Genomic DNA, 25,619 nt, shown 5'->3' with positions numbered 1-25,619 from the left:
TTGATGTGCTTTTTTTCCCCCTCAGTGCCTCTGTCTGACATTTTCTAACCCTATCCCACCCTGTGTATCAAACATCCAGGGCCTGTCAACACAGGCCTTTGAGACTAGACCCATCCTCTGTCACAAGTCAGTCCCACAGCACACTGGATGTTTCTGGAGCTGCAATTCATTCCATTTTGTCACTTCAGCTCATGTCCGAGAGAAATAAACACTATCTCCCTCCAAAGCCACAGTGTAGCTTTATGCTATTTGGTTTCAGACCAAATCTTTGTGGATTCCAAATGAGGATGAAATACAGCAGCAACAGTGGACAGACTTCATATTCCACAAAAGATCAAGAAACCAGTGGGTACACATAAATAACAAATAGATAACTTTACCTAATGCCTTTAGGAGCTCTTCCCGTACTGCTGAGGTGAATTTTCTCACAAGACAGAGTGTTGTCACGACTGCAAACAGGAGGTTGTACGAAAGGACGATGTAAATGTTTCCCAGCCAATTAAATCTCCCAAAGTCTCCCAAAAGATCAAACCTGGTGATACCTGTGAAAAGAAGAGCCCCAACAAGTAAGTAACACGTTTAGAAAATGAGTTGACACATGACACAAAGAGGGAGGAAAAAAAGGTGTGATAAAAACAAGGATGTTTGCCATCAAAATCCTAATTATTGCAGAGTCCAGAAAATAGAAAAAGAGTAGCTTCTCATTTCTTAAACAACTATGTTAGATGACACATCCTGAGGTTGTGGTAAAGATGTTTATCTGTTTCAGAATAGTGAAATTATTGGCATGATTCAAGCGAAGAAAATATAAGGAGATAGCTGAAACTACTAAAACTGGGTTAAAAAAAGAGAGATGTGGTCGAAAAAAAATCTTAAATGATTATGATCGGTAAATGTTTGGTGAAATTAAATTGTAGGAAAACAACATTAAAACATAGTGGCAATGTTTAATAGCAATAAGCACAATGCAGGGAAGGGTATGTCACATGCATTCCCTTTCCCTCATATTTCCAGTTTCCATTTAATTTATGTTTTTTTTAAAGATAAACATGCTTTACCAATTCTACCATCAAAATATGGTAAAGTTTATGTATCTTATTTGCTGAGAGACATCAAATCCACCCAGGCTGCTAGGCTTATTTTCATCACTTGACTGTGTCTTGGTTAGCAGTGCTCTGCTATAAGGACAACATGAACTAAGTATAGCAGCAGAGGCGGTCTGCAGGTACAGTTGATCTCTCTGAGGACCTACTGAGGTAAAGCAGCAGATTTTTCTGCAGGCTTCTCTTAACTCCACACTGCTAGAGCAATTTTAAACAGTCTGTCACAGATGATCACACGCTACCTGGAAATCCATCAACACCCTATTGTATTCTTGCTTATCCCTTTTGTCCTGCCAATCCACGTGTCCCTGCACCCTACCACAGGATGAGCGAGCTGTGAGATCCGATAACAAAGCTATGCAGGGAGATAATTAAGATTTCAATACCTTGCTGTGTACAATTGTATTTGACGTTACTAATGACATGTATTGTTTTGAGGTTAATTTAGACAGTAGCAATACCAAGAAAATTAATGCAGAAATATATTAAAGCTATGCAGCATGACATCTTCAATTTCAGTCATCTGTATGCAAAAGTCATATAGAGATGTGTTAGACTGTAGAAGCACGAGTCTGAATATGCTACTTCTCCTCAATTAGATTGGCCAATCGATTGAGAGTCTGGAGAGATGTATTTACAGCCGCGGTAAGCAGTTTGCAAGCATCAAGGACCTTTAACAAAATTGCCTGTAAAGAGACAGGGAGAGAGATGATTGAGACCCCAGTCGATATAGCTTGCCACTGTGGTCTGGCTAAATTAATTTCTAATGCCAAAGGTTTTGAACTTGGTTTGGTAATTTGAGAAAATCTAATCGAGGGTAAAAAGATGCTCGACATTTAAAATGTCAGGGGCACACTGGCAGACATTAGCTTGCAACTGGTCATGCATCCAAAAACTATATCTGATTCATCATAAGTACAGGGCAGAGACATTTTTTGCGTGTGGGCCAAAGTTAATATTGTGTCATTCCCATTAAGAGGATTAAAAAAATAAAAACAGAAAACAATGTGTCTCACAAATCAGTTAAAAGTAAATACTGAGTAAATACTGTATATAAAAAAAAACTGTATGTAACCTTCACAATTGAGCCATAGATGGCACCGGCTGCTTCTTCTGTTTCATACAGTCTTGTCTTCTAAATAAAAATCTTCTGGGACTCTATTTCTACATTGAATTTGACAGAAACACATTTTCTTTTAATGCCATTAGTTTGTTTCCTATAAAGTTTAGCCACTCTGCAATATTACACCAGCCTTTCTATTGAAAGTCTCCATCAACGATTACCTGTGTGGAACCTGGTTATATTTAGTATAAACCTAGTTGTGGCAAAAGAAACAGAATTAAGCATATGCTGGTGCTGCGGTACACGGTTCCACACTCTCGTGTACTGTACAGTACGATGTGTGTGTCCCACTCTTCCACAGCAACACATAAAACTCTTTCTAGACTCTTAACGTCTCACTTTGTCACACTCAACTCTCCACGTGTCTTTCTTTTTGTTTTTGCTGGGAGGCCTTTTCTCTTCAACTCTGTCTCATGCATTTATTCCTTTTCATCTATTCAGTGTCACTAAGCAGAACCTGTTGATATTTTGTAAAGCTCCCAATGAGTCACTGTATGCTTGCTCTGTCCTATTCTCCCACTCTGTTGGTCTCTCTCACACACACTCACACATACACATACACATACTGAGTGGTGCTATTTGAACAGCTGTGCTCTGCACTCTGCATGTTTATTAGTGCCATTGTGATGGTGTTACTGCTGTCAGTTTTCAGTTTTATCTCTTCTCCCTGTACTTTTTCTAATGTCACTATGGGAAACTACAGGAGAATTCAACTTGCTACTGTTAATAGTGTGGTGGTGGTAGTGGCACTGAAAACAGATGTGATGAGAGGAGCATTTACTTTTTCTGATTGTTGCAGGGTTTTTATGACATGACTAAAACTTCAGTTCAACCCACTCTTAAGGAAATAGTTTGGCCTTTTTGGCAAATACACATATTCTCTTTTCTTGCTGAGATTTAGAACATCCGTACCGCTTTCAAACCAGCTGCTTAACTTAGCTTAGCTTAGCTTAGCATGAAGACTGGAAACTGGGAGACACAGCTACCCTGGACCTATTCCATGATATAATACACGCAAGATGTATGAAATGCAAAATGAAAACATTATATCTTGTTTGTTCAATCAGTAAAAAAACTAAATGTATGAAGTTTTATGACAGATCATATGCAGAACAATGTAGAACTGAGCATGCCGACTTTGAGTTCTTTGGTCTTTCTTCAATTGCAGTTCATAATAAACAAAATATAAGTTGTTCATTAGTGATCTTAGGGTGCTGATAGGCAGCAAGAACATTTGTCAATATATACAAAAATTGCTTTAAACATTTAATCTGTGCACACAGCATAAGTGTGAACTAGGAAATTAACACGCCTACCCTCTCATAGATACAGGCAGGCAACACACATGTACTCACCTAAAGTTCTGGACATCACTGGCAGGGCTGAACTTAGGACCAAGATTGACACACAGCAACCAATGATCTAATAAAAATCAGAAGACATTAAATTTCAGATCTCTCAAACACATACTGTGATGTTTTTAAGGAGAAAACTACGAGACGTGTTAGGAATAAATCATACAATTTCAGCTGTGACATGCCCTCACACACACACACACCACTTGATGTTAAATTGGTTCCACATATTGTACAATTAGTACCTCTGAAGTTGCTCATTACCAGGTTCTCTTCATTGTCCTTTCAAGTCCTTTCACTGTAGCGTCATGGCTAGTTAACAAACCACACCACTCCCAAACTCATTACCAAGTGAATAGGTGCCACAGTGGGCCAAAACATAGCACACATCCTCACCCCCCAACTGCCCCAGAACCCCACTCTCCCTCTGATCTACAAGAAAGGAGCTTGCACTTTGCCAGTGTTTGCGTAACCTACAAACAAATATTGGACAGATCAACTAAAGCCAGTGAGGGGCCCTGAGGAAAACATTAGCGAGCAGTAGGAGTTCAGAGTATAGAGGAAGGCGGGAGAGAGAGGAAAAAAAAAAAAAAAAAAGAGGAAACAGATTAAACACAGGGGGTCCCAAACACATCAGCACCTCAGAAGCAATCTCAACACCCTTGCCCCCACTTCACCCATCCCCCCTGTCCTGCCATCCCATCTTTACCGTTGTCATGGTAGTGTCATCCTTCCTGGGAGTGAGACCCTCAAAGACTCGCAGGCTGTAGAAGCCAACGACAGAGGACACCATCAAGTAGCTGTTCAGCAAATCAATCAAGGACCCAAAACACTTGTGTGCTGGTGGAAAAGCAGCTTCACTGACTTGTCTTTTTAAGTATGCCAAGTCTGCACCTTTTCAGCTATAATAAAAGGTGACGAAACAGCAGAACATGTCTTCCGGAAGGTGCCTGGCTGAACTATGTCCTGGGTAAACAAAGCTGGCTGGACAATGTTGCTCTTGGCCATGGAGCATGCTACTCCAACAACAGACAAAGGCAGGGTCACTCAAAGGATACAACATGAGGATGATCTCCAATGCCGCCTGAGCCACGCCAAATGTGGACAGAGACGTGTTCCCAATGCCTCGGTCCTGGAAGATGGAAAGACAGACAGAAAACTCAGTTATTCAATGCCATGACACACCAATCTTATTTAAACATCACACATTTAAACAAAAAGAAAATGGCAGACGACAGCAGTGCAAGCAGTTACACACACATGCAATTATGGAAATCCTGCAAAATAAGTGCGCGGTGCATGAAGAATTTCCCCACTTGCCCCACTTGAGGAAGACAGAATCAAATTGGCTAAGTAATGAATGGAGCAAGATGAAAGAGGCTCCTTTCAAATCACTGTCGATCACACAATATGTGAACAGGTGTTCAAACAAAAACGGCTCATTGCTTACGGTAAGAAGAGTGTACAGGCTGAAAATATGCCAAAAACATAAAAACAACAAAACAAATACTTTAGCAAACACACTAGGCATACCCCTAACGCAACCCCATACCCCAAAGATCTTTAGAAATTGGAGCAGGAGAAAGACATACATCTACATACAAAGCAGATACACAGCAAGCAATACCAGGCTCTGCTGTCAAATGATAAGTATTAGCCTTTGTTGGACTTGGCACCAGCACTGATCCCCCAAAGGATCAGTGTGTTGTATGAGACAAGTACAGTACTCCTGTATATATATATTATGTCATGTAAGATGTGAGCACACTTGACCCACTTCATCTTTAAAAAGTATACTTATTTGTTGCTCCACGTTACTGGAAGACTCAGTGCACACATATTCACACCTTAAAGAAAATCATATGCAGTGCATACAGTGCACGTCCAATTGCTTTAGTCTATACTCCTGAACTACATATTATTACATTAATATTTCTGTTTTGTGTACATAGCTGCAAACAATCTACAGTTTAGTTAGCACTTTGCCATAGAAATGAATGGCATCAATGTACAGAGTTTATTTACAGTATTTACTATTCTTACAATACCATTATGTGTATTTCAGTTGCACAATATGCATTTATAATATGGTCCAACTCTTACTTTATTTGTTTTTACTGTATCTTATTTCTTCCTACCCACCTCAAGTGCCCTTATCTTGATTTGTTTTGTAAAGGAGCCTGAAGAAAGAAGGAAAGCCTGGCAGGTTGTTTCATGCCTTTTTATGCAACTGTCATCCCTGGGAGCTTACTGCAGAGCCACGGTGCAGGCTTTCTTTCGCTCTTACACAGGGAATTAGCAGACAGCATCTGATGTCATTTATTAATGGAGGGAAGGTGGGTATGCATTAATGTGTGTGTGCGAGTAAGAGAATATGCACTCGCATGTACATGTATGCACGCATTCAGGACAGCTAGCTTTCACAGTTCGCCTTCTTTCAACTCTTTACTTTTCATTCCAGCAGCAGGAAGGGTGATGGAGTGTGTGTTCATGTGTGTCCAAAAAAAAAAAAAACAGTCTGCTGACTGAGGTAGGTCCATCAGCAGACATACTGCATTTGTTTCTTCCAGAACACTGGCAGAGGTGACAGACACACACACACAGAACTATGTCTCATGCTGTGACCATTTGACCTGAGGCGATTGATTCAGTTTCCAGTTTTATTTAACTAATGTTTACTAAATGGTACAGTTGAATTGATATTATTTTTACTTTACTAACTAATGAATAGCAAGATTCGAACTGAACCCTATCCTAAATGCATATGTTTAAAACTTAAAGCTTAAAGTTATGTTAGCACAAGCATGAGACCTGAAATATATCCACTCTGCACAGGCCTCCCCCTACCTGCCCCAATATGTTCCCCTCCTGTCTGCTATGCTCCACCAAACTTTGCAGAGCCCTTCAGGTAATAGTCGTTATCAAATTACAATATACAAAACTTACTAATGAAGCAGAAATTGTTGGAATGGATTTAAAAAAAAAATGATATCACAGTATTTCTTTTTTAAGATTCTGGCGGTTTCATGTTATATCACAGCGCTTTTTTCTGCATGTCTGGGCCTTTATACAGGTTTGTTACTTATTACTGTAAGGTATATGACAGAGTCAAATATTCTATTCTACCAGTAAGAAACAAGGTTAATATTAACGCACCTCAAGCCAAGGAATACAAGTATTACAATGTGACCTTTGACAAGAATTGGGTGAAGGTGCAGTCAGTACGGCCTTGACCTTTGACCTTTAGCAACCAAAATTGAATCAGTTCATCACTGAGTCCAAAATCCCTCCAACTGTCCACAAGAATTGTGTGGCTGTAGGCACAGATATGCGAACAACCCAAAAACATATTGGCTATCACTGACATAAAAGCAGAATTACAACCAGTTGAACGCATGAAGCAATATGCCTTCCAGCACAGTAACATACTGTAGCTTTAACTGTTGGAGTGATAATCTCCACTGAATCTAACATTTGTATTTAGATTTACGGTCTTGGACAGTATTTAAATGAGCAAAACTCCTTTGCAACAAGACCAAAGGATCATCAGACAGAAACCAAGGAGTCAAAGTCAAATAGTTAAGCTGCTCATATGAGTTACATGTCTGATGCTGCTATTATGTAAGTTTGTGCATGTTTAGAGAAGTTAAATGAGGTGAAAAATGCCGTCCAGTTGCAGCTAACGGTACATTTTACAAAATACTGTGTCAAGTGTGGTGGATTCCAAAGAGGACGGCCTGTAGTAACTTTTTTATTGTACCCTCTAAGTGCCTGTACATCAAGCTGTAAAACACTGTGTCCTTTGACAGTGGCAGCTCCTTTTCCCTCCTCCTCTTCCTCCTTATTGTTTCCAAAGCATCTCTGCATTATCCACCTGCTTCTCCTTTCTCTTCATCTCTCATTGCTCTTGATCATTCTTCCCCCACCTCCATCCACTGCTCTGTAAAGCTGAGCAGGGTACTGCTCAATATGCTAAGGAATACAGAGGCATGCCTGCTTGGAAGGGAAGACAAACATTGACAGGGCACTTCCATTGTGCTGTCCCCCCACAACAGTCAGCACACTGGGGCCTAATTTGAATTTCCCACAGTCTGAGTCTCTTTGCTCCAGCAGCATCTCACCAGACCTCCAACCAGCCTCATCTTAATTGTACTTCTCTCTGCTTTCCTTATATCTTCCCAGAAAGTGTGCAGGTAACTATGAGGGAATTTCTGTGCTGGAGGGAGCTGGAGGGTAGAGTTAACAGTGGCACATAGATGAATATCATATCAGTATTGATTGTTTTGGAGGACAACCCCCCCCTCCCAAGCTCTACTCCTTGTGGTGCTGTGAGATCAGAGGTGTGGCATCCATCCAGTTCAACAAATGCATAAACTATTTAGTGGGGCCACACTGTCAGGGAGGACATGACAAGTGTAATTTGGGGGATTTTCTGCAATGCGTCATGCCAAAAAAAACATCTCTGCTCTATAAAATAATTGGAATGTCGAGGGCAGCTCTGTCAGTTGCCCGCAAGACGCAAAATGAAATGAAGGAGAAATAGGATACATTATGTTGCCCCCTCTCAGACAAAAATGCAACCACAAATGCACATTCACACTCTCTCTCTCTCTCTCTCACACACAGACACACACAGACACACACAGACACACACAGACACACACAGACACACACACACACACACACACACACACACCTCCGTCACTGCAGACGAGATGAGATAAAGAGAGCTTAAAACACATTGCATGTTAGTCGGAGATGAGAATCTTTGAGAGCCATTCTGCACTTGTAGCCTGCTTCACAGTAAGAGCCCTTCACCTGGCCCTGTCTGACTTTGGAGGAAAACCAGCTTATTTATCCACTGTGGATTTAAGACACGCAGCCAGCTCATTGAATCTGCACACTGCTGTGAAATGACTTTCAATGAGCTTCCAAAACAAAACCAGAGGCACAAGGTTGGGGCCTGATTAACATCTGGTTGCGCCTTTTCTTCCAACATGCACCTGAGCATATCCGGAATTTGATTTATGTCTCCGCCAGGAACATGGCAGGTCTATAGGCAGGCTCTGGGTGTGGGGGGGCTAAAAATGCACTCTAGTTAGACAGTGGGCTTACTGTAGATCCCTTGGGCATGGCAGTCTCATCCACTAGAAGGTAGAGGATATTCAATGCCACCATAAGTACTGAGATTGTCTGAAAACAGAAAGGAAGATAAAGATTTTTTCAGACATGGTATCATTATAAAAAGATTGCTCAAGATTCGTGATATAATTGAACTGAAGAGGTTTGCTGATCCGTCAGTATGGAAATGCATAATAATCATCTTGTGATCGTTAACTGTTCCAACATTAAGCTTGTCAAAACCTAAACATTGTGGAGGTTGTTGGATGCACGTGCTGTGCCTCTCACATGGCCTTACTACCTTATCTAACAATATCAGACAGCAAAAATAGTATTCACACACTATAATCTATTGAAAATCACAGTTGTTGCAGGTGGCTATTCAGCATTGTCTTAAACAACTATTAAATAAAAGTAGTTTTCCCACCCAGGTGCTGTGGGAAAACAGCAAGAGGATGGGGTTTAAAGAACAGTGTTAGTCCCAGTGGCCACCAGCCAGGCTGTATACGCCATGAGTAAACAGTTTGGGCTTAATGATAGGTCAGTCTCAGCACTCACCGTTCCTGTTAGGAGGATCAGCATCACTATGGGATACAACAAGTTCTTCTCCCAGCCTGATGCTTTCTTTCTTCTTTCTGAGAGGAAATGAGAGTGAAACAAAGTTTATGGTTATTTGTCTACAGAAATATACGTATAACCGACTTTCTCACAGGAAGAAAAAGATTCAATGATGAGCTAAACTCCATATCCTCCATCCTTCCATTACAAACCATTTGCCACCACTGGTTAATTCATACTGTATATTCATCAAAGTTAACTAATGAAACCCCAAGCCCTCCGGCTTTATTGACAGTTTTGTTTGGTTTGTACAGGTTGGTAAAACAGATCTTGAGTGTCTGTTTCAAACACAATCTCATCTCTCATCGCAACCACCTCCCCCTCCAGGTAATATACATTTCATAACCTTCAAAAAATTATGCTCTTCCTCTTTAATTAGCCACACTCATCACTTAATTAGTGGAAACAATAATAAATCCAAGATAAAAAGAAATGCAGCAAAATTAATTCTGTGATTTATATTTTGGTCATAGTGTGTGTGTGTGTGTGTGTGTGTGGTGAGCAATTAATGTATGTCATTATTCCAGATGAAACAAGTTTACATTATATTTTCCATCTTCCTCGTATTTCCACAACTCATCAGTCATGTTTGTAGACACTGTTGACAACCTGTAGACTGCATGCACCATGTCTTCCATTATGGACATCAACAGTCATCTTACAGTGTGCATCTGACAGCCCTCTTGTCCTTATCATGTTGACTTTCTTTCCCTATTTCCAACCTTGTTAGTCCTACTTACTCTCAAAGTGCACCCACCCTGCCAGGCCGACAACTTTGCCAAGTGCACTTCATATGCATCATCCTTCTAAATTAATGACATCACTAAAAGGCTTGCTACAATATAAAGTTTGCATCTTGTCCAATATCCTAAGTGCCTTTGTGCTCTCCTCCCCCCACCACGCTCCCCAAAAGGCTCAGGCTTCATTTATAATATCCTAAAATGGATGGAAAATTATCAGGCAGTTCTGGTCCAAGTCCAAATTAAGAAATTAAGGCAGATGGAAAGAGAGCGGCTGCCTGTCAGCAATATGTAAAAAGCTAACTTCTTTGGCATATAATTTCATGGCAATTCAAGGTCTAAGGACAAACTATATCAGCTGTGTCACATAATACAAATACTTACCCAATTTATTCCTCTGATTTACAATATTGTCCAATTCTTTCTTGAGCTGATGAGCAAAGCTTCCTCGAGTATAAGTGTGTGATGACGATCCTACAGAAATAGAAATGCCAGAAATTAATGATGTTTGTTGCAAAATTAGTTGTTGTCTAGGGCTGCAACTAATAATAATTATCACTATCGATTAATCTGAAAACAGTCCAAAAGTAGTAAACAAAATTCAATATAGTCATGTCTGAGATGTTTAAACAAGGACATGTTTGGCTTTTGTCTTAATTAAACCGAAACACTTAACTGACTGATTGAAATGGCTGATGTAATTGACTACTGTACTTGTTTCAGCTAATTATTTTTAAAACACCATACTTAAACAATATGTATAATACAGTAAATGCAAAATTACTTCAAAAACTCTTAAATGATTAATTCAGTTTTCCAACATTTTTCATACACAGAATAAATAAATTTAAAAATATGACATGTTGTCCCAATTATGAAGATGTTACTTCTTCTTCATGTTCTGCTTCTTAGTGTATTCAACTTATGTTTTTTTTTTTTTTTTTTTTTTAAGAAATCCCATCAAAACAAGTAATCCTGTTCCGAACATAACAATGTGATCTCAAACAAGCAAAAATAATCTCTTGTGTCAGGAGCTGTCTAGCACATGCCACAACTGGTTGAATGGGTTGGAGAAGACAGCAAGGGATTCTCCAGGAAAACCACAAGGCCAGCTCATTTAAGACTAATTTATCTATTTTACTCTGTCTTACTTCCAGCTTGGCACACTAGCATAGAGGCCCCTCAGAGCCAAAGTGAAAGAGTATCCATTTGCATCCCCTGGGGTGATTGGCAGATCAAGACCAATTAGTTCAGTGTTACACTGTTACTAGCATGCAATAAAAATACCATCTTTCATCTTTGTTATAGAAGTGAAGGACCAATCACTTTGATCAAACCATTTTCTTTCCTCTGTCATTATGACACGCCCTGTCTGGATGGGTTTAAATAGGCAACAGGTGAGATAGGCTGGGAGAGAGAGTTAACAGTCTTGTCTGTGCCCTCGCAGATACCTGTCCTCGGATCTAAGCAGGGAAAGTTTGAACCCTTCAAGCTAGTGCAGTCGCAACACAACAGGAAATGTCATGGACAGCTCAACAACTCTTCTTCTCCAGAGATGAAGGGAATACTCTGCCTCGGGGAAGCCAAATGTGCTCAGCCACAAGTGAACTAATCTATCACCTATGTGCATAACATTTCCAAGCATGGTTTTACCCGTTACACAGATAAATCACTGATCAAATGAATATTAGATTCTTAACATCCATAAAAAGTTGTAAATATATCTAAAAACAAAGAACAATAGCGTTACTTGTTTGAAGCAATAGAGTAAAATGGTGAGAAATTGACTGCAGTATCTTCAGTGACATCACTCCAAACGAAAGTTAAATATATCCTCCTTCTCCTTCTGCTGGCAGCATTAAGTAAAAGACTAAGCTACAGCGAGGCAGAGATGCTGAGTGAGGCTTCTGGCAGCCTGGACGGCCCAGAGTAATTCAACGTATCCTCTCCAACCTTCACCACAGTCAAAAAATTACGTCATCCACAAATATGCTAAACACCATGCTGAGACAACAGAGGCACTGGCAAGGTCATTGCGCCGCATAGCATCTGGACAGGCACTCCATTGCTCACATATCAGCAGATCAGGGTCAAGAGAGAGCAGTGTGGACATTGTGTGCCACATTGCCTGTGCTGCACTATATTTGTAGACTCTAGTTACTAGAGTGCACTTTTACCTGTTGAAATCATACACACACAACACTAATTTAACAGATGTGACCCATATAGTCTGAATTCTGTAAGACATGGACATAACACAGCTCTTGCAGCAGAGAACATTACCAGAAATATCAGTAAAAAGGTCACGATCTTCCAACCATCAGTTCTCTGACATCTGACGTAAAGTAAGTGAAGAGGGCGACAGATAGAAAGATAAAGGGTGTTGTATTACAGATCGTGAAGTCCCTGGATGTATGTATGCTATAGAAATTCAAATGTCTATTGACAACTGCAGCCTCTTTGTTTTTGACGTCTTTGTTGTTGACATCTGAAAATATGGAAAACACAAATTTGGTGTTTTTGCTTGAAACATAAATGATTAGTACATTATCAAACCTGTCACCAGTTAATTGTACAATGACAGATACACTGTCAATTTCCCCAAGGGGATCAATAAAGTATTCATTATTTGTGTACTAGTCATTTCAGATCCATTAACAAATGTCCCCATTTGTCTGCAATTAAATGCATTAAAGTAGAGTTTGTAAGTGTAAGATTTGTTTCTCATAAGTATCTTATCTGAAAGATCTAAAGTGCATGTCTCCAAACATTTAACTTTTTAGGTTCATCATGCCCTTGACAAGAAAAAACAGACACATGTCCAGTCAGCCAGTTTGCACTAAGCCGCAACCTTTTGATCTGCAAGATTTTAAGTATCAACAATGTCATTACGAATGGACAATTGCATGTAGAGGGAGGACAACAAAGGGCCTGATGTGTAAATAAACTTGTTGCACCAAATGATGTTGCTCAACAGTGCGCATCTACAAACAAACTGGATGCAGTGAGAACACAGATGAAGCAAGAAGACAACATTGCTCGCCCCTGGAGTGTGTCCTGTGAACTGTTCCTGAACTGTCTTCTTCTCCATGCTCTCAGCAGATCAAAGGAACACCACTGTAGCCTTCAGTTTCACCTATGTGTGCGCATGTACATACAGTATGTGCATAAAAAAAAACATTCAACATCCTCCTTTTCCTTTAATTTATCTCCCACAACAAGCACAAATGAATTGCAGCTTGGCCTCGGTGCACACATGGAGATGTTGACCACTGTTATGTTTCTGCTCACAGTGACTTGTAAAGATCAAACGGTCTAGGAGATGATAAGGAACAGATTACAATTATTCTATCAGTTACTTCAAAGCAGGGCAGTGTGGAATGAGCCCTAAGGAACCATACGCTTAGGTGGCAGTCTATGGAGGTGGCCGGCATAGCATTCTAAAACATGCATTATCAGGGGGAAATCTCCCTTACCTCCCTGGTTTGAAAGGACACTCATCCTCTTCATTTACTTGCATCTGTACACTTGGTTGCGTGCTTGAGTTAATATTAAAGTAGGTTTTGGAATCTGGCCTAAATACTTCCTGCCTGTTGAGATTATTCAGCGTCAAACAAGGACTTTGGGAACACAGGGGTGTACATGAAAAGGAAATGCAGGCGAAAAAAAAAAAAGTCTTGACTGTTTTTAAACTTGTTAAACTTTCCCTTTGAGCAGTTCAACAGCTCCTGGTCTCTTTTCAGAAGTCACTGAAAAGTCGCTGCTCTTTAATGTGCATAGGATGAAGCCAAGAAATTTCATTTCCATCCTATTACCTTACCATTCTAGGACTGACATTAAATGGAGCAATCATTTCACCAGAGTCGACAGTGGCACTGGAGTGTCTTAAATGGACCCTTAAAAACTTCCTAAACCTAAAATATGGGTCCTGCCATGGTGGCTGCTTTGCCCTTTAGCAGAACGTTATGAGAGCAAAGCAGCAGTAGAGAAAGACTGGTGTCCAGTGTGTGTGTGTGTGTGTACGTCTACACGTATGTATGTACGTGCGTGCATGCGTGCGTGCGTGCGCGTGTGTGTGTGTGTGTGTCTGGCTTGATTTCTCAATGCTAATTGATTCCAGTGTGGTGCGCTCCATCACACCCAATAGGCTAGTCAACCCCTCCCTTCCCCTATAATGTGCCAACACGTCTCCCACAGACATACCGTTTAATCTCCTCTGAAGGGCTTCCTCCTGCAAATGGATGCAGTAAATCTGCTCATCCAGGTCTTCCAGGATCTGAAGGGGAGGGAGCAGAGGAGGAAGAGATGAAATGGGTTATAATTAGGCCCAACGTGGGACTGAGAGATGGCAGACGGGAGGATGAGTTGGTGATGTATTTGTAGTTCTCTGTGGTGCATGTAAATGGCTCACTGAGACAGATTTTTCAGAGCAGAAGAGCAAAGTTGTTACAAGTTCAACTCTTCAGTCTTTCAGATAAAAGAACAAACTATTTTTTTTTTTTTTTTTTTTAATTGACCAAAACACCAAACCACATAAATATTTGATCCAAATGGTTACTTACTGTTGGCTTCACTAGTAACTGGCCCATGACTGTGAACATTCTGGACAATCCCACAGGAGTGCACACTACATAGCAGACAAAAAACAAAACAAAACAAAACTGTGTGATCAGTTTAACCATGGTAAAATTAATCAACTGGTTATAGTTTATCAGCAGAGCATGGTCTGTGTGCAGCCTGTGTTGGCTTATTATAAATATCTTACTTAGTAAAAGCAGTCCTCCCATCAAAGATATACAGGAGTAGAGGTATGGTAGGTAGAATTCCCAAAGATCTGCAGAATGAATACATTCATTTAGTTAAATATAGATTATAAAAGGGTTAGTTACATTTTGGTGCCTTTGTGATTTGTAAAGGACTTAAACAAATATAAAATAATGTGGTATGTTTTTTGCTGGTAGGTGTATATTTTTTACTATGCAGTTAACCAAGCCTGCTGCTTCCCTGACCGACATGTTTCTTAACTAATTTAATCAACGTGCAGCTGAAGCTTGATAGTTAACGCAAATCTAAAAGAGGGGCTTCAATCTTCACATCAACATCTAACCAAAAATCCAAAAAGTTAATTTATCAAATTGTCGAATTATTTAAAAAAATACAACAAAATTAAAACTAATCATTTAAACACCTACCGTAGAGTGACTCCATACTAGCCACATCATTGTCAATGAGGGCTGATGCCACCCACACAATGCCCAGGATGAGCAAAGCCAGCAGGAAGAGCATCACAAAAGTCTCTAGGATACGTGCCTTAATGCCCTGATAGAAAAAAAGGCACATAAAGCAATATATTTAAAATGGCCATTTCAAACAGAACCAGTATCACAGAAAGGAAAATAAATTTTCTGTCAACATACAATGTAATCAAAAAACACACCGTTTTACTAGACATCTCCCTCCTCCCTCCATCCTGTTTCACTGATCCTAAGCAGCATCAATTTCATTCACAGCACACATAAATAAGTCATAAGTGCTCCCACAGATTTCTGTGTAAAACAGCTTTTATACACACATATTGAGGTCCATAAAGTAGTCCAACAAAAGCTTGTAGAGGCAGACGTGAAATTAAAAGGGTGGAGGGGGAGGGCGGTGCTGTAAGGATCATGAAGCCTGGCTGGGTCAGCTACTGTCTGCGATCAAGAGCAGGCCTCCCAATCTGGGGCTGATTAGGAGCTCCCTTGGCACCACAGTCGTGTCCCAGGCCATGCAGACAAGGGGGTTTTGGGGTAATTTGGGTTTTCCGGGTCACAGACTGCTGAGTGGTTAATATAGTCTTCCTCTACCTGTTCACACAGTTTCCATTTCCCGCCCTGCTGTAGAGCCAAGCTGTCTAGCACTGTGAGATAGATAGGCGTTCTCATACACATGTCAGGTAGGCTACCAGGCATGGGATAACAAGGGCTCTCTGCTTTTGGAGCACTGCTTAAATTAGGTACATGTGAGCAATTTGTTACCAGCTAACATAATGGCTGCTGTGTGGTTGCTGTTCAGTATTTGCCAACAGGTATATGAAGGGGGTCTCTCTTTGAAAGTCCTGCTGTTAATCATGAAGCCACTTAAGAGATTGGAAATGGTTTTAATTTGGAGAGAAAAAAAAAAAGATAAGGCTTTGTTTTTATTTGTTCCCCAACAAGGTTTATCACTGTCACCCAACCACCTGTCTTATGCAGCTGTTCAACAGCCGTCTCCTCTCCTGTACAAAATAAAGCGCCTTCTCATGTAGCTCTCATCACTGACCACTCATCACAGTATCTCTGTCTATGCCGTTGATACTGATATATTCCATTCATTGTCAGAGGTTGAAAATCCTCTGCAGCATCCTTGCTATGTACATGCCTCTCTCCTCCTCTTATAGTGATTTTCTAAAAAAACCTCAGTGAGTATAGAATTTTCTAGCACAACACAGTGGAAAGTGGGCAGGATCTGGAGTGCCCCAGTGTGGTCAAGGTGGACACTGCAGCCATAATTAATGCTGGCAGTTCTTTCTGACAAAATGGGATGTACAGACAATTTAGTCAACATGAAATACAACTAAAATATCTAATATTGTATGAATAAAATATTGCATGAATTGATGCATATACAGGGATAACATAGCTTTATGAAACATAATAGATAATGTTACATTAACAATAATCAGGATCAATAAACTGAAGAAAATACAGCCACAAATCTGACATCTCCTCAGCTCTTTTGTCCAAATTCACACACTGAGCACACCAGATGAATGCGGCAATCAACCGTCAGCTCAGCTGGGCAGTGGAGAAAACACTCAGTGACGCCAAATAAAAAAGAGGGAGAAAGGAGGAGATGGCAGAGTGATAGAGAAAGAAAGGAGGGAGAGAGAACAACAGAAAGAGATTGGTGGAGGAGAGGAGTCAACATCTGAGCACATCTCATTCCCTGGAGGTAAGAGAGGTGAGAGAGGAATGCTTTCAGGGACTCCAGCCACGTCCCACACGCGCGCTCTTAAGGATGCATCAGGACAAGCAGAAGCTGCAGGCAGGACGTGCGTCCACTCAAGCGCACTGGTCCACCTTAACAAGCTGCCCATGCCATGCTGAAAGTGTATTCCCTTTAGATAGGACTCTCAATCATTTATAAGACTCAAATCATTACCCATTCAGATCATTTAGGGCAAAGGCAATGCTTGTCACCTCCCTTACTATCATCCCTGGTTCCTGCCTCGCTGGAAGAACAATCCACAGTGTCAGACATGATTCGGATATACAAGAGAAAGAAGTAACTCAACTGAGAGGCCCAAATGGTTTCATTGATCCATTCACATACATAACATTGCTGAAAGTTCTTGCTGTCCTTACACACTTCTTCAAGAGAAAATTAAGTCATTTGTTCCCTAGTAGAAAGGTAAGGAAGGGCAAATGTGTGCAGTGAAAAATAAAAAGTATATAAATAGGAAAATTCAACTAAGCCACCATCATTGATCAAAGATAAAACAGTCAACTGATGAAGGAAAGGAAGGGGGGAAAAAAAGAAAAAGACCTGTGCCTTGGCATCCAGAGCACCCGCTGAAAGTTTCTATTCTTGCCATTCTAAATGTGTAACTACCTCTAAATTTAGCAGCTCTGAAATATTCAGCATCCCCCGATCCTCACACCGACATCGAGTGAGGGGCTGGTTAACTGCAGCTATGCTCATACAAGACTAAAGAGACTTCCAAGAAATGCTTGTAGTGACCAGGAAGGAAAGTAACTGCTTCATATGCAGTACCAAACAGACATGCACAAATTCATGTATATACACACACACACACACACACACACACACACACACACACACACACACACACACACACACACACACACACACACACACACACACACACAGATAGACAGACAGACAAAAGAGCAGCCAAGTAAATCAACCTCCAAATCCATGCAATTACACAAAGCCGCATAGGGCCTGGAAACAGTTCACAGGCTTGTTGCCTAAATTGTAATGCAGAAAAGCACGATCTGCCAGTGGTTGTAGTGCTTCAACTGAGTCCAGCAGAGTTCACCTGTGTGAGACGGCGTGAAGGATAATACTTGGGAAGGTGGATGGTTGTTAGGAGGGAAGAGAAAGAAAGAAATTAGACAGGGGAAGAAAGTTAGGCGTTGTAGGAACTTCCTAGTTTCTGCAATCAATCCTTAGCAGGTCAGCAGAGATCATCTCACGGACCATCCTTCTACTCACTGTCAGGCGCGTGTGGAACAAGGGCCAAAAGTGAGGAGGGGGGCAGGGTCATTTTTGCTCCCTAGTAAAAGGGCTGCCCTATTTGCTAAAGACATGCCAGATGCCCGGGACCTTCTTAGTGTATCCTTCAACCAGTCAGCCACAGCGCAATGACTGTGTGAGAGACAGAAAGCAGAGGAGAAAGACGCTCCCCTGTAAAGCTGTGCAATGAACTTCTAAAGACTCTTAATAAGATTTAACTAAAGCCCCAATGACACACATGGAAAATAATTATTATCACGTCGTATAGTTCAAACTGAGTGGGAGGGATTGACACACACACACACACACACACACACACACACACACACAAAGAAAACATTGTAATTAAAACTGACCATTTTGTTTCCATGGCTGATTTTACCAGAAGAATTTCAATTAAGAAAGCAGCTTCAGTACTTCTGATGTTTGCCAAGTTTTATTTGCCATCCTACAGTGATGACAGCTTGTTCTGATTACAGAAAGGTGTCAGACTGAGAAGTCTTCAAAGAATACATGACTCTATCCTGGGCTTTGTCAAACATAAGTACCAAATGCACCTAGTAGTCTAATCAACATAATACTCTTCCCCTCATAAAGTGTTGGAGTAACTTTAAAATCCTTACAAATGACTAAAAGCTGAAGCAGAATCACCGAAGTTTTACAACTTGTCAGTTAGTTTAGAAAAACTGAGTCACGAGAGGAGGGGAGGAAAAATCCTGAGCAACTTGTTCTTTTTGAAATTCCCAGCCCAAACTAATATGTTGCCATGGTAACAAACATTGTAACAGGCAGCTTTAGGGAGACACTGTGACCTTAAAGGAAGGTATGTAAATACCGCTTTATATTCTTCAGCTGGTCCTGCCCAAAGAAGCCCAAAAGAAGGCCTGGGAAAAATGTCTGCATGTGCAGGAGATTTGAAATAAATATCCAGGCCCCCATTGTGGAGCTCCAACAAAGAAGAGTATCTTAGTAACACCACACGGGTTTACTCAGTGAGTTGTCCCCTCCCCTCCACAATAAACACACTTCTCATCATCGGCGAGCTGGGGCTTAGGATGAGATTGATGAGGAGTTTCTTTAACTACCAGATGAAACCTGTTGGCCCTTTGGTCGGTCAGTCAGGGGGTCAGACTCGTTTCAGGATCAAACACATTTCAATACTGTGGGTAAGACCAAAACACTACTCATTGCAAAGGGGACTTTCCACAATTTATGTGGTGTCTTCACACAAAGCCCTATGTCTAGGTAAAAACTTGGATACTTTACAATACTTGTTAGTAGGTCAGGCTGTGACACCGAATACACATATGAGTGTTAGTACCACGGAAATAAAATTAGACTATACTAGAAATAGACTGGGACGTTGTCAGAACTTTCTCTTTTCCTTGATCTAATAGTTTTTGAGTAAATATAGCTTCCAGACATTATTGTCATGGATAATTATTAAGCGATTTAAGTGTCTTGATATAAATAGAAGACTGAACAAGCGCCTATGCTCAAGTCTTCACAGTCTGTCTCAGAACGCACTGATCATCTCGACAAGGATGACACTGATGCCTTTCATTATTATAATGCCATCTACTGGTGATAGAACATAACACGAGTGACAGAAATCCTATATTAGGGACATGTCAAAGCTCAAAAGTGGACAGATTTTTATCCACTCACAGTACTTCATTTTGAATACTGCTATTTGTGCAAGATACAAAGGTACAAATACACATAATCAGAACCTAAAAACCTTAACAACACGAGGACCTTCAGTGACCTGAGTGATGTAGCTCTTCTACAAAGATTTGAGAACACAGCAGTAAAGTAGGAGACATTTTACAGCAGCAAATAAAGTTAGATCATAACATCTGACATCAAGAACCTAAGTCACTCCGATTCATCCACAATTTGGACAATTTGTTAAACTATTAATCACACAGGTGACACAGGTTTTGAAGAGCTGAACAGTTAACATTAAAAAAAAAACATCCACATTTCCATCTTTATTCTGGTGGCGTCTTTTAGTACATCGTCAAAAGTAAACACAGCCACATGAAAAGGCTGACTTACAGCGTTAGTAGTGAAATTCATCATTCACTTCATTTCCGCAGTCAGAAAGACCTCGCACTGCCATAACATTAGCCCAGAAGGTTAAAATACCACATAAAGTCTTATGACATTGTGCTTTAATGCTGTTATTGGGGAAAGGCATAATATCACATTATAAAAACTCAGATCTGTGTTTTACATTCCTGTTGATGTTGGCCACACGATTGACTTTGCAGGTCAACTGTCAATAGTTTTTTTTTTTAGGTGAAACAGGAATGTCACCTCCACCCCTTCCTTAGCGAACACGCAATCTATACCTGGACGTGAGCTCAACACTGAACAGTGCTTCCTCTTAGCAAATTTATGGAAGATCGGTAGCAAGAAACAGTCTTGCTGAAGTGAAAAAGAACAAAAAGAAGAAAAGTGAGAGGCCGTCATCCTGCTTCCTACACATCAGGGCCTGACCTCTGCTAAAGAAATCCAACCGAAACAAATTAGGAGGTTGAGGAAGAAAAGAACTGGCTATACACTACAGTACAGGCTAATTTTTATGTGCTTTTGCCAGGAGGGACATAAACCAGAGAAGTTTCAAACTGTGACACAGGATAGAGGTGTATTAAAAGTAAATCTTTCCCCCTCCATTTTGCGAGGCTCTATTGTGCTGTCATGTTGCTGCAACTTTATGGACTTTTGGAACACGAGCCCCCAGCCTCTTTTTTGGGGGGGTAATCAATTAAATGAGGAAGTTCGCTGAGCCTTACAACTCGATTATTAGCCTGTCCTTTTGAAGTTTTATTTTAGGGGGCTGGGGAGCGGGTGACAAGGAATCAGGCTTTAAATCAGTGGGGCCGATGCAGCGGTGTTGAAGCGTTTGCAGCCTATGGCCTTATTGGAAGGGTTTGTCAGGATGTGGCGCTGGGCGAAGACCAGATTCAGACTTTCATGGTTAATGAGGTTTCTGCGGTGGCAGTTATGGTCAGTGGCATGAGTCAGAGAAAGGGCAAGGACTAGGCACCTGCTGCTTTGGCAGCTAAAGGGAAACATTTGAATAGATAGCAAAAATAAATGATTTTGCATTTCATATGTGTTTAGGCCTCTTTGTTTTTATTTGTCCTGTTGTTTTGTGCAGAGTCTGTTTAAGTTATGTGTCTGAATGTTTTACTCTGATTTATAAACGTAATCCCAATCAGCCTTCTCCAACAACACTCCAAATACACAACATCAGATGCTATACATGCAAATACATATCACAAAAATTTGATGAAAGTAACCAACCTGACTTTTATTAATTATTCCCCTAAATTTATTCCTGAAGGACTTATTATTCATTTATAATTCTATTTTTAATGATGGTTTGATACCATACATAACAAAGAACATAAGCAATATTTTAAATAAAGAAAATAAAAAATAAAAAATCAATCTTCAACAAATAATTACACAATTACCACATTTATATCTACCTTTTTCGATCCTGCAAAGCCCTCAGACTCCAAGAAGAAATAAGCGAAGGGCATCAGGACAAAAAGACAAAGGTTGGAGAACAGCGACACAAGGTTCCACAGGCCTGCAGAAATTAAACAAACAGTCATACAGACAAACTATATATATAATAAATCAACAGTTAGTTTGAATTTTAATTTCAAATATGGAAATTGGATTTTGTGTGTTTGGCCTTATCCTTTCCACCCTAGCCACCTCGGTCCTGGGATCAACCTCTTTTCTTTTTTGAATTTTGATATTTTGAAAAAGTTGTTGGAAAGGTCTATTGTTAAAATTATAACAGCTAAAAAATAGGGATACAAAGCAGTGAGATGAGGGGAGATGTAAGCACAGGGTTTTATATGCCAAGTACCTTCCTAGCTATGTCAAAGTCCTAGACTCTAATGCCCCCTGGTGGACGATGTAACATTATCCAGCCATAAATGACATAAAGATGATCTTTATATGTGGCAATCCAACAAAACAGGAAATACTTTTAAATTTTATCCTTTGGTTTTAACTATAGACATAAGTTAAATAATTTATCAGCAGCTGCCAACGGTGGCTACACATTTATAAACACACGAACAAACCTACAATCAAATAATGTTCCTTAAAGACAATTATGGTGCTTTAACATTGTGTCTACATTTATAGAACAATTCCTCATTATTTCTTAAATGCATCATTTGCATTAATTCAGTTTGTGCTATAATGCTATGGTGCTATAGATGATGATGAGATGGACTTTCACAAAGATCAAGATAATTCAAAAAAAGGTTGCACACCCCAGTCTATTAATTATGTAAGTAGTAGTAAATATAAGTAATTTAGCACATGCTTTAGGTAGTAGTTAAGTTAAATAGTTAGTTACATAAACTTTGTAAATACGTTGTAAAGTGACTCGAGGTTACTTCTGTGATGATGCTATATAAATAAACTGAATTGAATAAACCCAAAGGCTTGACCCTTTTACATTTTTGTAGTTATTACAAGACCAAAAAATTAAATGTTAATTTTAAACATAGCTATATGTTTAATATTTACATTTACAACATGTTTTATGTTATTAATAATTATAACCATAAAAAATGGATAGAGAGAAGAATGAGATGCTATATTTCTATTTAAATCAAGAATTTATAAAGAATTTAAAATGATTTCAAGGTATCAACTCATCTTACAATTCCGAATCTCATCATTATTTCAGATATTTCTGGGAAAACAGAAATATTACTCAAGTCAAAGTAGAAAAAGTTGAAGAGAAAAAAAAGACAGAAAAATACATGACCTGTGTGATGTACTGACCATGAATGAGGGAGCCATTGAGCCACTGAATGTAGTAGTTTTTGGGGAAGGAGAGGAGGATCTCACTACTAATGATTGAGAAAGGCAGCAGGAAGACGGCACCGCCCGACACTGCCAGAGTGAAGGTGCACAAGTACAGCCTGTAAATGAAATTAGGAAAAACGCAAAGACACACATACATATAGTGTTACCGCTGGTCAAGATCAAACTAACACACAGGAAATCTCAACATTCTGCCCCTGTCCTTCAGTAGATCGACAGTAGATGAAATAACACACTGGCTGTTTCTGAAGCCTGCATTTTTTATATATGCAGAGACAGCGGGTATCTAGATTGGACCCAAGAGAGTGACCATCTGCTCAGTGGTCCTCAGTGGGATGGCAGAAAGTCTCCACTTCACCATATCGTTAAAGAAGCTCATTAATCTGAAAGGCTTTCCATTATTTTGCCGAACCCCTCGAGTACCATTTTCCTCAACTGGACTCAAAAAGGTAGCAGGTGGCTACAACATGCATTTTTGAAAGTGTTGGTAACTCTACACTGAGGGATATGTGATACTTCCCATCACTGTTCTAGCTTAAGTAACACATTCAGAGAATCCGTGGTAATCCGTGAGTTAGTGCAATATGTTGTTAATTTCTGGGATTAGTTATTAGTAATAAAGCTGCATATAGTATGTAGTAGTATTGTTTTTTTATTATAATAAGAAGGATTGTTTTCTAAGGTATTAATGACATCTAACTGCTAATTTTGAGCTTTGTTTCACCTCCAATTATGACAATTCAATTTTCCTTCCTCAAAGTTTACTACATATTTAATAAAATTAATAAAAACTAAGTTTACCAGTTGTCACTTAAGATAAATAATAAATAGTGCATTTTAAAAAGGTCATATTATGCTTTTTGTGTTCTAATGATACATCTTACTTTTGCAAGGTTGGCAGCCCAAAGCTTAAGTTGAACATATGTTTGCATACTGGCTGGCTAATGAAACCCCCAGGTTTCAGTCTTGCTAATTTACTTTGTTATCGAGATGCAAAAGGCAGAATCAGTTGACATTAAGAGGTGTGGAAATCCATGACTGGCCAACCATTTCCTACGCACACTAAGTATGGCTTCCTGCCCACACTCTCAGGTTCACTGCCACACCTCTGCACGGGCTAGCATGAGTTCAAGTGTTTGTTTGTGCAGATATGTCTTGCAGAAAGAGTTTCTTTGGCTGTGAAGGAAATTTTACTTTGTTTACTTTTCCCCAAGATGAAACCAGAAAACAACAATGGATACAGCTACAGACCAGCAACAGACTGCTACCAACAGTTTTATCTATTCATGTTGTTTCATGTTGTTTTACTGTTTTCACAAACTGCCCCAGTATGAAGCAGTACTTTCAGCTAGGTTGTTGCTGAAGGACAGTGCTGTTCCAGCTCGGCATAGTTTCTTGTCCATCCACAAACTGGTCAAGGGGGGCCTTAAAGACACAGGTGTATTTTGTTTTTTATTTTTTTTATACTCAACCAGAGGTTGAGCAGCTCTTGCAAAAAAGAGACATGTATTTTGTATTTTTAAACCCCTTAACCACTTTAACTGCGTTTAGCCATTTTACCATCTGAAAACAGTGCTTGCCAATTTGCAAATTACACAGTTTTGAAAAGAAGAATGCACTAAAATTTGTTTCACTCACGATATTCTGTTGACAACAGCATCTTCATCCTCATGGTCATCTATAAAGGAAACCAAACCACTTCAGTAACAAGGTGAGACACAGATTAGGCTAATAAGCTGTATACAGTATGGTCCACATCAGAAAAACAGTTAAATATAGTTCTTTTCTGTCTGATACTAACATGCATTATTTTAATGTGCAAATGTAGGACCAAAAAAGGTTAGGATTTAACGTCTTTATAGTAAGGAAAAGGTGGGCCTTTTTCTCATGACTCTATAATGCTTTGCCAGTTATTTTATTTGACAGAATCCTTAAAGACATTTCAGGAAAAACAGGCCTGATGCAAATACAGTGACTTTATCATACAACATACATTAAACAGTATTGTCAAATAAACTATATCAAGTACTGTATGTAATGCTACTTCATCTTTCACAATGCCTCTGTGCTGTAGGTGAACACATCTACTGAAGGGGTAAGGACAAAAGCAGCCTAGATTTCTACTTTACAAAACTCCAGAAGGGATTTCTGGTGCAAAGTGGTCTACTTTCAAAATGAGACAAGGGAAGCCTGTGTGACCTGGACATACTATATTTGTCCTGGGAAAATGGGATACAGGTCATAATGTCTGTCAGTGTCTTGTTGTTTTCCTCACAGATTTTGCCTCTAGAACTTGATTTGAAAGGTCAAAAGCTAAAAAAAATAAACATATCCTCTTACCACAGGTCTTAACGAATGCCTGAAGCCACTCCAGCATTTGTGATAATCATTGTGCAGGTTATGTCAGTAT

The 25,619-nt window shown here is 39.8% G+C and overlaps 1 protein-coding gene across 1 annotated transcript in view; it reads right to left on the bottom strand.

The window, feature by feature from the left end:
• The window catches only part of lmbr1 (limb development membrane protein 1), a 31,304-nt gene that overhangs the window by 2,486 nt on the left and 3,199 nt on the right, over window positions 1–25,619 (bottom strand). Inside the window, exons 3-16 of the mRNA XM_026362855.2 lie at window positions 24,848–24,887; window positions 23,168–23,307; window positions 21,841–21,944; window positions 15,253–15,379; window positions 14,826–14,894; window positions 14,623–14,687; window positions 14,264–14,336; window positions 10,445–10,534; window positions 9,261–9,337; window positions 8,697–8,774; window positions 4,640–4,713; window positions 4,291–4,381; window positions 3,582–3,648; window positions 381–542 (exon numbers count right to left, since the gene is read on the bottom strand). Of these exons, the coding sequence (XP_026218640.1) occupies window positions 381–542; window positions 3,582–3,648; window positions 4,291–4,381; window positions 4,640–4,713; window positions 8,697–8,774; window positions 9,261–9,337; window positions 10,445–10,534; window positions 14,264–14,336; window positions 14,623–14,687; window positions 14,826–14,894; window positions 15,253–15,379; window positions 21,841–21,944; window positions 23,168–23,307; window positions 24,848–24,887 (1,257 nt within the window). The remainder of the gene's footprint in view (window positions 1–380; window positions 543–3,581; window positions 3,649–4,290; window positions 4,382–4,639; window positions 4,714–8,696; window positions 8,775–9,260; window positions 9,338–10,444; window positions 10,535–14,263; window positions 14,337–14,622; window positions 14,688–14,825; window positions 14,895–15,252; window positions 15,380–21,840; window positions 21,945–23,167; window positions 23,308–24,847; window positions 24,888–25,619) is intronic.

Source organism: Anabas testudineus, chromosome 2 (genome assembly GCF_900324465.2).
Source record: "Anabas testudineus chromosome 2, fAnaTes1.2, whole genome shotgun sequence".
Taxonomy (NCBI): domain Eukaryota; kingdom Metazoa; phylum Chordata; class Actinopteri; order Anabantiformes; family Anabantidae; genus Anabas; species Anabas testudineus.
This window is presented reverse-complemented; position numbering and strand designations above follow the sequence as displayed.